Source organism: Epinephelus lanceolatus, chromosome 3 (genome assembly GCF_041903045.1).
Source record: "Epinephelus lanceolatus isolate andai-2023 chromosome 3, ASM4190304v1, whole genome shotgun sequence".
In the NCBI taxonomy this organism is placed as follows: domain Eukaryota; kingdom Metazoa; phylum Chordata; class Actinopteri; order Perciformes; family Serranidae; genus Epinephelus; species Epinephelus lanceolatus.
The window spans coordinates 40,368,354-40,381,433 of NC_135736.1; the positions used below are offsets into that span (position 1 = coordinate 40,368,354).

Consider the following 13,080-nt stretch of genomic DNA (forward strand, 5'->3'; position numbering starts at 1 on the left):
GCGACGGCCAAAATGCCAGACTCAAGGCTTCAAAACAGGAGTCCATAAACCAATAGGTGATGTCACTGTAGCTGCGCTGATTATTTTATACAGTCTACAGTTTTATACAACCAACAGTACAAAAATCAAAAGCTATTTAGTTAATTATCATGTATGACAAAGAAAACACCTAAGAAATGTGAAACCTGCAAATGTTTGTTTTATTCTAATAAATTACTGAAACAACTATTTAATTATCAAAACTGTTCCTAATTAATTTTCTGTCGATCCTCTACTCAATTAATTGACTAATCATTGCAGCTCTACAAATGTTGATTCCAGTCTTTTATAATCTTGTCTTTTATAAACTGTAAGCTGCTGTATTGGGTAACAATTACATCATAATGTGTTCCTGTCATTTTGTCAGCCCATCTATCCTCTAGCACAATATGCATGTGCACATACATTGTGGAAGAACAAGGACTAAAGCATCAGTCAAAGTCTGTCAGTCTGCTGTAAAAAATTTGTCCAACAAAGAGTAATATACCTCTCAATGTCAAATCTGACTTGAGGTGAAATACTAATTTTAACTGTGTGGGCTGTAAGTAGTCCTGCACTAAATCATGCTGTAAAAAGGCCTATAAAGGCAGCTGGGAGGCGGCAATAGAGGAGTGAAAAGAAAGACATATCTGTCTTCCTTTATATCTAAAGGAGGACAGGGAACACATTGTTAAGCCAACCATATGGTTTATCTAGCAAACTCGGGCATATAGCTTTAGTATAATGGGTCATATCTGCTACGTTGACAAAAAGTGCAGAGTTACTGCCGCGACGCTGTGCTGTCTTATTCAAGCTCTTTCTGCTCGCGTTATGAATGACAGATGGACAAACTGACTGACTGACAGCCACTGCACAGTGCCAGACTGTGAATGCTTTCTCAGCCTGAGCGTACAGATAAAAGCCACAGCCCACATCACTTCTCTGTCACTCACGGTTTCATAGGCTAGACACACATACAGGGCTTAGTGAGAGGGACCTGCATGGTGACTGGCCGTCTGGATCACTCTCAGTTAGAGCTCTGATCCTACATGAACACGCACAGTTTCTGTCCAAGCCCTCACCGAGTCCAAACCACAGCAGCAGTTTTGGGCTGGGGCCCGGTTAAAAACCTGAATCTGTAGTATAAAAAAACTGTATCATATTAAATTTTATGTATTTTTTAATGTTAAAACATTTATTACAAGTTTAGGGCTGACGTGTGTCCTGGCACCACTTTTCCTTTTCTTCCTCAGAAAATATGGCTTCAAGTTATCATGGTAGATGAGACTACACTATTTTTGTTCTTCTTCTTATCATACTATTATTGTTACCCTTATTAATTACAATTGCCTTTAAAGGAATTAAAACAGAAGGGTTTCTTTGGTTGAACAAATGCTTTATCATAAATGAAACTTATAACTTCCGGTAGCATATTTTTCAATACTGTCAACAAGCAAATGTACACTGTCAATGATCATATCATGATAAACCTTGAAACCAGTCTACCCCTCCTTATAGGATCCATACTGTACATGTGCTGGGATGCATTGTCATTGATGTATCCCGGAGTCATTGGGTGTTTTGAGTCTTTCCAAACATCAGACACCCTCACCCAGGCTACCCAGCCAGGGGTGATCAGTCCCCGGCTTGCATCCCAGCAGCAGTTAACCACAGGGTTTTCCTCCTCAGCTGGAGCCACCTAGTGACTCTCTTTGCGGCACTGATGATATTCTTGACGGCCCTCTTCTTAGCCAGCCCCACTATTGCGAGGACCCTACTGAGAAACCGCACTGCAAAGCCCAGACATCCCACCTCTACAGGCTCACAGTAGGTGTTCCAGCCCTGCCTCCTGCTCTGCTCCGTCAGCTCCTGGTACCTGGCAAACCTATCAGTGCATCGAGTGCGCAAAGGGATGTGGCATGCAGGCGGTGATCACCGCTCTTAGCTGCATGTTACCACGTCTCTCCCACTGCTGGGGAGGCAGAAGCAAACACAGCCAACCAAGTCCACTTGCAGCCACCGCCACTTTCCCTCTCTCAGTCGCAGTGTCCTCTCTTTTTCTCTCTTTCCCTCTTGATTCAGTCCATTAAAAATCCTGCCATTTACACACGAGAACTGCCAGTTTCATTAAAAAACACCAACAGTAAATTGGTGGGAACCCGGCCCGATTCAAGCCCAGGGAATGATGAGAAATTACAGCCCTACCCGGCCCGAACCCTGCAGATTGGATCCAGCAGAGAATCAGAGCTCTACTGTGAGTTAACGCTGGGACTAGTACAAGAGGTAAAACAGGGTGAAGGTGTGTCCAGGTGTACAAGTGCAGTCTGCCGGCACAAAAAGAGCAAACAAATTCATTTACAAGTTTGTTGACATTTCTGCTTCCCACAAAGCTGTGCATGATAAACCAGAGAGAAAAGGTCAATTTACATTCACTCAGTTAATTTTGGCCTTTTTAAAACGACGCTCTGTGGCTGTCACATCACAGCTGAGCTGCTGTATCCTAAACAGGCGTTGTGGTAAACAGAAACACAGATTAACATAACAAGACAATCAAGGGAAGCATTCCAGTGTGAAGGTGAGAAGAAGTTCTATTAGGAGGCAACAAATAAGCAGCACATGAAGCGCTCATCCCTATAAACTTGGATGAATTCAATCAATTTACATTTTACAAGGCCATTACAGGCGCCGGTTTAATTGTGTGGAGATGCGCAGCTATGAGCCTTGGCAAGGTCGCCATAGCAATGAATATAAGGCCACCACGGCAATGAGCTGTATGTCTCACCTCTAATTATATGCTGAAGAGCTGTGTTATTCCTATGTGGTGGTGCTTAGAGTTTTAATAGAACTCATTTCCTGACACTGGCAATGGCTGACTGATTGTTTTTTGACTCGTGCCAAACAAATGACTTCAATGTAAATTAAAAATAAATGCTACGCCACTCAGGCCAATAAAATGACTCACCTCTGCAAACTGCAGCCTGCTGAATGTGCTGCTGGGAGGGGTGGTTAGCTTGAAGTTCTTCTTGGGTGCCACCCAGGTCTCCATGGTCTCCAGCTTGCTCGTTGCCAGATTGGTGGCATGGTGTTTGACCAGGTAGCCCTGGAACTGGTCTGACTGGAAGTAGAGATGCACTGACACTGGGTGGCCCATGGGGAAGTACCTGGCAGAACACGGAGAAAGCAAGGATCCATTAGCAAACCTGATAAGTGCTGACCTACCTGCTGTGCAACCTCTCTGGGGCCAACAGTGTAAGAGGAGGAGGATATCTAGATTCATCTGGATAACGTCTGGAAGGAACCGGCCTTGGACATGCTAATGTGGCTGGATGCTAATGCGTGCTCGCAGTGAAGGTTAGTAGGGAGTCAATGTGCTCTGTGTGATTGTGTGACATGGTGGACATTAATTCAATGACCTTTAGCAGAAAACCAATTGGTCAAAGACATGTGTCGACCATGCTGATAATTCTCATTAAGCACTACTTGTTGGTTATGATGCCCACACTTGGATAACCAGGACTTTCTTTTTTTTTTTTTTGATAACTACTTGATTTGATTTTTAAATACAATTTTTTAAATCTGCCTATGTACAAAATACATGGATAATTATTACAATTTTAGCATCTAATTATTAAAAATGCTGGAGTGAAACAGTGAGGAAGTAACAACAGATCTATTTCAGCAAAGGAAACCAAGAAAAAAATAGAAACTCTCCTGTTTTAAACAACCTTCATAGCCGTTTGAGTAAAGATTACTGCATTTACAAGTAAATGGTAAATGGAACTGCACTCAAAGCACTTTTAACACTGCATGTCACATTTACCCATTTACACACACATTCACACAGTGATGGCCAAGGCTACCGCTCAATGTGCCACCTGCTACTCAGCTTAAACACACTCATACATGGATGGAACAGCCTTCGAGAGCAATTTGGGGGTTAGTATCTTGATCAAGGAATCTTTGATATGCAGACTCGAGGAGCGGGTGATTGAACCACAGATTTTTTTGATTAGATCCTAAGCTAGGTCCAGTGTAGATTTCAGAGTTTACAAGGTGCACCCGAATGCAGGATGATTTCCCTTTTGCTGTGTGAGTGTCAAATACGTCTCCAACACAGACAGATAGTAGAGGACAAAAGCAGTACGACTGTAGATGACACCACAACGCGGTAAAGACTTTAAGCATAGTTTGTCTATTTTGGTACAAACATTTACCCCCCAGTGTGACAGATAGCTTTACGGGGCGATTGCACCTACAAGGAGCGCTAGAAATGAGACGCCAGTAAAACAATTGATTCCGTATGATATGGGTTGTCTGACTGGTTTTCAAGCATTTTTTATGACGAGCGTCTTTCTGGTGTCTTTTTAGACGTGCGTTCTTTTTCTGGCGTCTTTTTAGACATGCGTTTGTAGACGCTGAATAATCTCAACTTTTGGGCGTCAGGCGCCAGTAGCACCATAGCTCCGTCTTGGGTCCATTTTCAATGTTTTGATCGCCCGGTTGCGCATGCACCCCCGCTCTACAGGCGTGAAAGGGCGTTTCAGGCATTTCAAGCGTCCGCATTTCTAGCGCCACCTGTAGGTGTGATCGGCCCTTTACTCGCTATACAGAAAATCTGCCCACATTTAACGCATGGCGGGTGTTACTTTCAGTCCCTGTTCAGCCTCCATTTTTACAATACAGGGAACAGTATGGCGCCCACTTCCTGTTCACAAATTCTTGGTTTACAGCCAAACAGTGCACTAAAACAGGGGTTCCCAACTGGTGGGTTGCGGGTCCATTCTTAATGGACCACTGTCAAGTTTGTAAAAAACACACTTTATTTTTGAAGGGCAGTGAATTTCCAGCACAAGCTTTTATTTTAAAGTGTCGTGTCCTGTTGTAGAGTGAGTAAATGACAGACAGCTACGTAACAGAGAGAGCAAACTAGCTCGACGACATGGCCAACCACATGGACCTTGAACTAATGACTAAAGAGAAATCTGGACCCTGTGGCTGCACCAGTTGGGAACCACTGCACTTAAATATGTTTCTGAAGACAATAAAGGAAAAGAAAAACAGGCAGTATAGTAACAATTTTGGTTTAATTTGATCAGCACTGCCTTGTTTTACCGGAGTTCGGTCTGAGTTTAAGAGAGAGGGGTAACACTCTCTCTCAATCCGCCTCTATACCCTTTGTGTCTGTCGATTTGAGATAAGAGATGATCACGCAGATCTGTATAACATGGAGGGAAATTTACCACAGTTCATTTACGCATACAACCCACTTTGTTATGATACAAAACTGATTGACATCAGCAAAGTATCCCTTTAATAAACTATTTTTATGGCTGTACATAACTGTTGCAGTATATCAAAGATAAATAATGGACAAGTGAACATTTTATTAAAGCCTGAGTACCTCTAACTAAGTTAATAACAAGCTCCTTCTCTGCTAATTATTGCTTTGCTGTGTGCTGGATGTTTCGACATGTGCTCCGGTTCTGAAGTGGAAATGATGGTTAAAGAAGACATGTGACAGTCGAGACCGCAGTGTTCTGCTTGCTACAGAAAATTACAGAATAGTCATGGGCTGTATTGGCAGCAGATTCAGATTAGTCAGAGCTCTGAACACACACAGACAATCCAACGAAACACATTACAAGTCTGTGTAAAACAAAGTTGAACTGGGTCATCGAGTCAGCTGAAGCCGAGCGAAGGTCTTGCCCCTCTGATTAGTCTGTTGTTTGTTTGTGCATCGCCTCATACGTGGCAGAGGGCCGGGTGCCCTCGGGGGCAGCCAGCCCGAGTGACTTCTGGAAAAACTAAAAAGGGGCCAGGGTGGGCACTGCTGGGGAACGCTCCACAGCTGCTCTCTGACTCCTTTGCGCCCAGATTTCTCATCCTTCGTCTCTTCTGCTTCCTTGAGTTCGTCTTTATTCTCCCTCTTTTGCACACACACACAGATTAACACACACACTGTCCCTCCCTGCTCCCCAGTGCCCGTGGCCTCATCAGTATTCCACTAAAGGACCAAGAGTCAACCCGTCCCGGTAAATGCTACCCTGACAAGCAGAACAGCAAATATTTACACCCACAAGGATAGCAGAGCACACTCCCTCCCCTCCTGCTCCCTTTTCCCTCTGTCTTTCTCCCTTTTCTCCTCATCTCTGTTTTCCCATCTGCCATCCCCTCCACACTCCTCTCCTCTCTTCTCCTCCTTTCATCCTGCTTTCTGTCCTCGTCCCTCGGTTCTCGTTCCCTCTGCCCCTGTCTTTCCCCAAAAGAGATGTGGCTGCCAGTGTGAGAGGCGGTGAGAAAGGGTCGGGGCGTAGTCTGGCCTGCACAGAAGCTCCATTCAGGCTTTTACTCCAGTCTCTCCAATCCAGTCACAGCAGGCTGCTAAAAGAGCCAAATCCGTCTCTGTGGCTGTTTCCTCTCTCCTGCTGCAGTCTCAATCTGAGGCTGACCCATCCGTTTGTTTGGAGCATGTTTTTACATGCATGCAAAATATGTGGCCACACCCAAGCCATAATTCTCACATATATTGGAGGGGAAACATCATTCCCTATATTCAAATATACTCAAAATGACCCCATAATCAATAACAAGTGTAATCTTAATAATATATAAACTTAAACTACTTAATTACTATACTATCAACACTATTGTTAAACTCATTATTACTACCCATTCTAGTATTATGGCGTACTTCAGTTCTGCGTGTAGTTTGTCCATGTGGTGTTGCCGTACCACAGCAAAGGCCTTTGCTCAGCAGTTGTGGGTACATTCAAACATTCTCTACAACAAAAGACGATGCATCACAAGCTGCGCCAATGTTATGAAATGGTGTATATTTCAGGTCTCCTTTGCTGCTTGTTTTTATCTCCTAGCTTAAAATCTGATATCAACCCAGCGCAAGATCATATCAGTCTTATAATGTTGTCTTTGCCCCCTCTAAAAACAGCTAAATATTAATGGTTATAGTGTTATTACCTAAAGAAACAAAAAGTTTAATTTTTTATTTCAGTTTTAACTTTTAATTCATGGTTTTACGCATCAGTCTATGTAGGATTTCTGTTTATGCAGTTGGAAAGTGACGTCAGCAGCACTGCAGTGACCAACTCCCAATGCAGAGAAGAGAGTCTGTGTTGCCAGATCTCGCAAAAAGACAGGACTCGAACATAGTTAATTTTCTCCTGCTCTGTCTGTCCTAAAAAAACTGCTATTTCAGTATCAAAACGACATGTGATAATCAATATGTGGCTTATAAAAAGTGTAAAAATTTAATTTGGTGACTATGGGGCAAAAGAACTAGTCATAATCTGTGCTCGTATTTACTGTCCTCATTGGAATGAACAGACTCAGGACTGCCATTTGTCTTCTAAAGGGGCGGGGCATCAGCGAAACCCACGTGACACAGATACTAGAAATTAATCTAAAGTGAGCCATCTCGGTTTATCAGTGTTCTCTGGTACAATAACTGTCAACCACTGTGTTGTCTCTGTATTTTATTACTTTCACATGGATCAAAAGCGGAAAACTAGAATGTAATATGTGCATGACAGTATGCAGGCTATATTGCTGTCGACTGCGAGCATGTCATAAAAATATCATAAAAAGTCATAGTACAACATGTCATTAAAGATGACATATAATATATCATAAAATGTCATTAAGAGGTAATTTAAAAAAGTCATGGTATAGTATGTCATAATAACGTCATAATGTGTACACCCTTACACACAAATGGCGCTCACTAAAACCCCTGATCTGAGATATATGTTTTAAAATGCCCTAAAAAGGTCAGTTTAGCTGTTAAGTTTCTATTAGCGTCTCCTGGGGGGAAATGCAACCTCTGCACCCCTCGAGTGTTGGGTCGCACAAAGTGTATGTTAAAAATGGTCCCCCCTTATGTTAACAGGTGATTACGGCCTTTGGCCACACACACACACACTATGTGGGGCTTTACTTTGGACTTCAGACCAGGACTTGGATACGAAATAAGTTCACAAAGTGACAAATCTGCTGCAACTTCGTACCTTGATCGGTTTAATTACCTGACTTGATCAGTAAAATTACAGATCAATAAAACACAAATGATGCCACACCAGACAGGCCTTGTATGAGCATGCCACACACATATACACACACATGCACACACACAGTGTATTTAATGATTAGACCTATAAACCAGAGTGCGGCTGAATTAAAAGAAAATCACGAGGCTCATTTTACCTTTTATTTCTCCTTTTTTTTCAGCAAGATTTTAACGATGCCTCACTGCAGCTGTGACTCATCTCACATTATTTAGCTGCAAGTTCTTGATTTTTGCTCACAAACTTCATCATCTAATATCACACACTTATCTTGCAACACATTAGCAATGCCTTTTTGTCTGTATGTCTTGTATTAATGTCTTCTGCCCAGTTGTGCTGCAGTGATTAATTTATGACAGAGCACGTCATTGAGCAGGCGGGACCGGTGCGGGCTGTGTTAAATAATGATATCCAATTAAACATTGGGAAATGTGTATGACAATATTATATGACAGCATATGTAAAACATAACATGGATATGTTGGTTTAGTTTGTGCTTTTCATGTTTTGTCATTACGTTCAACTCACAGAGCATCTGACTTTAAGAAAAATAAAAAGTTGAACTTCATTTGCAGCTGCCCTGATGGTATTCTCAGAACTCTTAAAGTCGGGGGAAAGTAAAATCTGAGGTTTACATCGTAACACATTATGTTAGAAAACACTTGCTGAAAATGTGAAAACACTGGGAACTACACAGCACTTAACTGTAGACTATTAAACTGTTTTTCACCATTTTTGTGTCCAGGATTATTTGGGCAGGGCAAAAAGCCTGGTTGATGACCCAATGAAGCAACCCTTAGCATAAACCCTGCCCCTACACTATTAACGAACTAAAGTCGTTGAGTTTCGTTGTTTGAAAAAATAAAGTTACCATTCTTTGCAGATTGAGAAAAATAAGGTTGACTTTCGGGCAGGTCAGTGTCCTCTGGCTCTGAATCTGATTCTGGCTCAGGTGGCTAAAACATAAATGGCTGCACAAGTCCAACAAAGCTGCTAGATGAAGCGTCCATTGTAGTGCTACAGTTCAAAGAGGCTGCAACTTTCCTACAAGTGGGCGTGGCTTCAGGACATTCAGCAGACACACACCCAGCATCTCAGAGCAGAGAATCCTGCCTATTTTTTTCATTACTTTGAAACATCATTTTATATACATGGCGGCTTTGTTAATCATTCCAATTTGGCTGGGTGCTTAATAACACATTTTTTCTGTGGTGTGACAAACATTTATTTTTGGTTTACCCGTACTTTAAAGACTCTCTTTAACCTTTCTCAAGTTACGACTGTATTTCCTTACCCTTAGATAACAAATATAAAATATTGGGGAAGTGAGAGTTAAAAATCGTTTGTAACTGTGCAGCACATGGAATATTTTTTGGATGCAGGTATTAGTCCTGCTGTGCTACTGGTAATTTCCAAAAGCTGGCACGTGGCACCTAAATCATTATTTTTTATTATTTTTTATCATGAACCCGCCTTTTCATCTGTGTTCACTTAGCATCCCAAATAAAATGCAATAAAAGAATTTGGACTCAGCTCCATAAAAAAACACCTGTTAAACAGCTTTGCCAGCACTCTGACACCTCATAGACTTTATCCTGACCTGCAGTTTGCATACGAGGACTTGAGACTTAAAGTCCCTCTCCGCTCAAAGACGTGTTTTTCTTCTGCTTACGTTTTCCTAAAATGTCTGACCTTGACTACACTGACTTGTATCTGTGCAAAGTTTGTCACCAGAGAGGTGTTTTCACATTCCTTTACTGACGGGGAGGATGTCTGTGCACTGCACTAAAAACTAAGATTCAAACGTATGCTGAGTAGAGACGGTTTAGAGACAAGACGGCACACTTTAGAGTCATCCCCTGTATCTGTTTCAGGGGTTTCGCCTCTAACCCGCCCCTCTAGGAGACAAGTGGCAAGTCCTTGGTCTACTCTGGTTGCACCACTTGCTTGCGCTTCCAGTCCACAGACTGAGAGCATCAACATACCAATAGAAAGTCACTACAGTGGAACTCCCAAGGCGAGTGGCGTCACCTCCTGGCTGTCCAACACCTACTGCACGATGCAAGAGGAGAGATGGCGGGAGACCCCTCGCTGATGGGCACCAGGCATGAGAATGAATTACAGTATAATATTTTTCCCATTTCTCCCTAATGGTCTGAATAAGTCGCTAAATTTGTCGCTAGTTATTAGAGATAAAGCCTCTAAAAGTTGCTAAATCTCATGAGAAAGTCATCAAGTTCTCATTTTCTCACAGGCTCATCTGCAATGATAGATTTGGAGACCCGCCTTCAAAGACAAAAACACATACACATGCATGTATGTGACCACCTTCGTCTGCTCTCGCTCTGTCTTCTAACAGATGCATGAGTAGAAACAGCTGTAGCCGATAGATGGTTTTGAGGTTTAAACAGATGGAAACATGCTTCCTTTCTCTGCTCAGCATTACCCACAGGACTTTACAGAACACCCACAATGCAGCGGGGTGGGAGGCATGCGGGTGGCACTGGAGCAAACCATCTCAGCTGACATGAGGCGATTGCTTTCACGTTGCCTCGTTGATTTCCTCCACAGCAGTGAGTGACTTTGCACTCAAAGATCCCATCAGTCAGTTTCCCTGATGATTTCTAAAACTTTCCTGGTTGGAACAATATGAATCGGCAGCTTGGATGACTACCAACAAAAACAGCAGCAGATCCAATCACAGCGTGTCTCCATATCTTGTTGTAACAACTGCTTTGCTTCAAGCTGTGCTCCGTATATCTTCTGTTATCCTGTCTCATGTGAAGTCATCCTAATTTTGCCGATGTCATTAAAATGAGCATAAAGATGTCATCTCGATGTTTGCTGCAATCTTAGGTGTCGCGTTTGTTGTTTTCCCTTTTGTTTCGAGGTAAGATGCTTTTTATGAGCAACACGGTGCTTTCTCTCACACGTACACAAATTAGCAATTTACACCTCTGCTTTCTGCTCTGAATCAGCATATTTAATTTGTCACTGTTTTTTAATCACGTTGCGTCTGGGTTTCATCGCTGTGCAGAGAAACTAAAGGAAAGCTAACCTAAAATGCTCCTACACCAGATGCTACTGAGAACATATGCTGCTGAAAACCCTGACTGAAGTACACGAAGCTTAAATGTTCCATTTGGCCATTAAATATGAAAGCACAGCGTGGTTTTCCCTCTTCACTTAAACCACATACTGTATGTTAACAGCACTGGAATTCATACATTTCCACTAATAATAAACTGGCCTGAAGGGACAGCTTTCAATGCTGTGACCCATATAGCCTCATTATCTCCGGGATAAATTGAGTGTCGTATCATGTTACACAATGAACAGCATTACCCAGAGTTCCCAGTTGCTGATTGGAACTATTCATTGTTATCCTATTTCCATGAGGGAGACGATGCATCAACAGAAACACAAAAGCATTTTATGTGCAGCATGCTGTGGGTTTTTCATACAAACACAGGTGTGGCTGGCTTTTGAGAGTAAAGTGCACCTCTGGATGTCGGCGCAGGTGTGTCATGATGTTGTGATAAGTGGTGATGTATTTGCATAGAGGCTGACCTGCAGCTGTGATCCTTTGGGTTCCCCTGCAGCGAGGCGGCAGCTCTGGCCAGGCCCAGCCGCGAGAAGGAGTGGAAGTACGTGAGCTGCGTGTCCGACAGACTGGCCACGCCATCCGGCTCGTCGTACACGTTCTCCCAGTACGAGTTCAGGCCCGGCGTTCCCTGGGGCAATGGTCCAAACAGGTAGGCGTCCAGCTGGTTCACTATCTCCTGGTTCACGCTGGCTTCAAACTTCCTGGCAAAGAAGGTGGGCCGCACCGTTTGCTGCACAGGGAGAGGGGAGGGAGGAGGGAGGAGGGAGGGGAACATAACAGCAAAGCAGGGAGGGAAGAGATAAAGAGAAGAAAAAAGGAGAAGATTAGGAAATGGTGGTGTGCCAGGATGGCAGGGGAACAAATACGATGTGTTAGATGTGTGTGGAAGTGTCGTGTGGGCAGAGAAAAGAAAGAGCAGATAGAGCAGAGGGTGCAGAAGGTAGCATATAAAAAGGAGGTCAATATTTTCTGTATGGAAATGTGAATGAATTATTACATATATTAAATTAAAATGACTCTCTCCTTAGTCTCTCTTTTTTATTCATTTGCAGAACAAATGGTCTGTATGCATTAAAACTTCTGTCGTCTATGTCATTGGTTCCCAACCTTTGGGTCAGGACTGGGGCTGGGCAATTTTTCGATAGATCAATCTGTGATATTTAACCTAGATGTCAACTTAGATTTTAGATATTGTAATATAGTAATAAGTATTTTATATTTATCTATCTAATATTTAGATATTGACTTTCTCCATATCACCCAACCCTAGTCCATGTTGCAAAATGAGGTTGAGGGATTTTAAAGTGCCTGAAAGAGTGCTCTACCCCTCACTATGGACTCACTATTTCTGATTCCAGTCATCGTCCTGGTGCCTACATTACCCACAATACAACTCTACTGCCAACAGTTCAGTCACAGATTCTGGTGTGCTATGCTGTTAGCTGCATGTTGTGGTAGCCACAAGCAGAGATGAGGAGCAGGCTACAGAGGTCTTGTGAGGTAACTTCTGTCTAACTATAGTGACATCATTAGAGGTCATTTATCAGAATTTGTGCAGCTCCCTCTGGAGCCATAAAAGGCTTTATACAACTTAATTTACATAACAAGTTAGTTTGGACCCTCCGAGACCTGTTAAGGGAAAAATCGGGGCAGTTCGTCTTTAAAAGGTCAGTTCACCCCTAAATCAAAAATACAAATTGTTTTTCCTCTTTCCTGTAGTGCCATTTATAAATCTAGATTGTTTTTGGTGTGAGCTGCTGAGTGTTGGAGATATCAGCTGTAGAGAGTCTGCCTTCTCTCCAATATAATGGGACTAGATGGCACTTGGCTTGTGGTGCTCAAAGTACCAAAATAAAAATAAAAAAAGCATTTGAAAAA

The 13,080-nt window shown here is 42.6% G+C and overlaps 1 protein-coding gene across 1 annotated transcript in view; it reads right to left on the reverse strand.

Moving 5' to 3' along the window:
• The window catches only part of xylt1 (xylosyltransferase I), a 126,343-nt gene that overhangs the window by 16,402 nt on the left and 96,861 nt on the right, over positions 1-13,080 (reverse strand). The window contains exons 8-9 of the mRNA XM_033624657.2: positions 11,667-11,932; positions 2,981-3,179 (exon numbers count right to left, since the gene is read on the reverse strand). Coding sequence (XP_033480548.2) covers positions 2,981-3,179; positions 11,667-11,932 — 465 coding nt within the window. The remainder of the gene's footprint in view (positions 1-2,980; positions 3,180-11,666; positions 11,933-13,080) is intronic.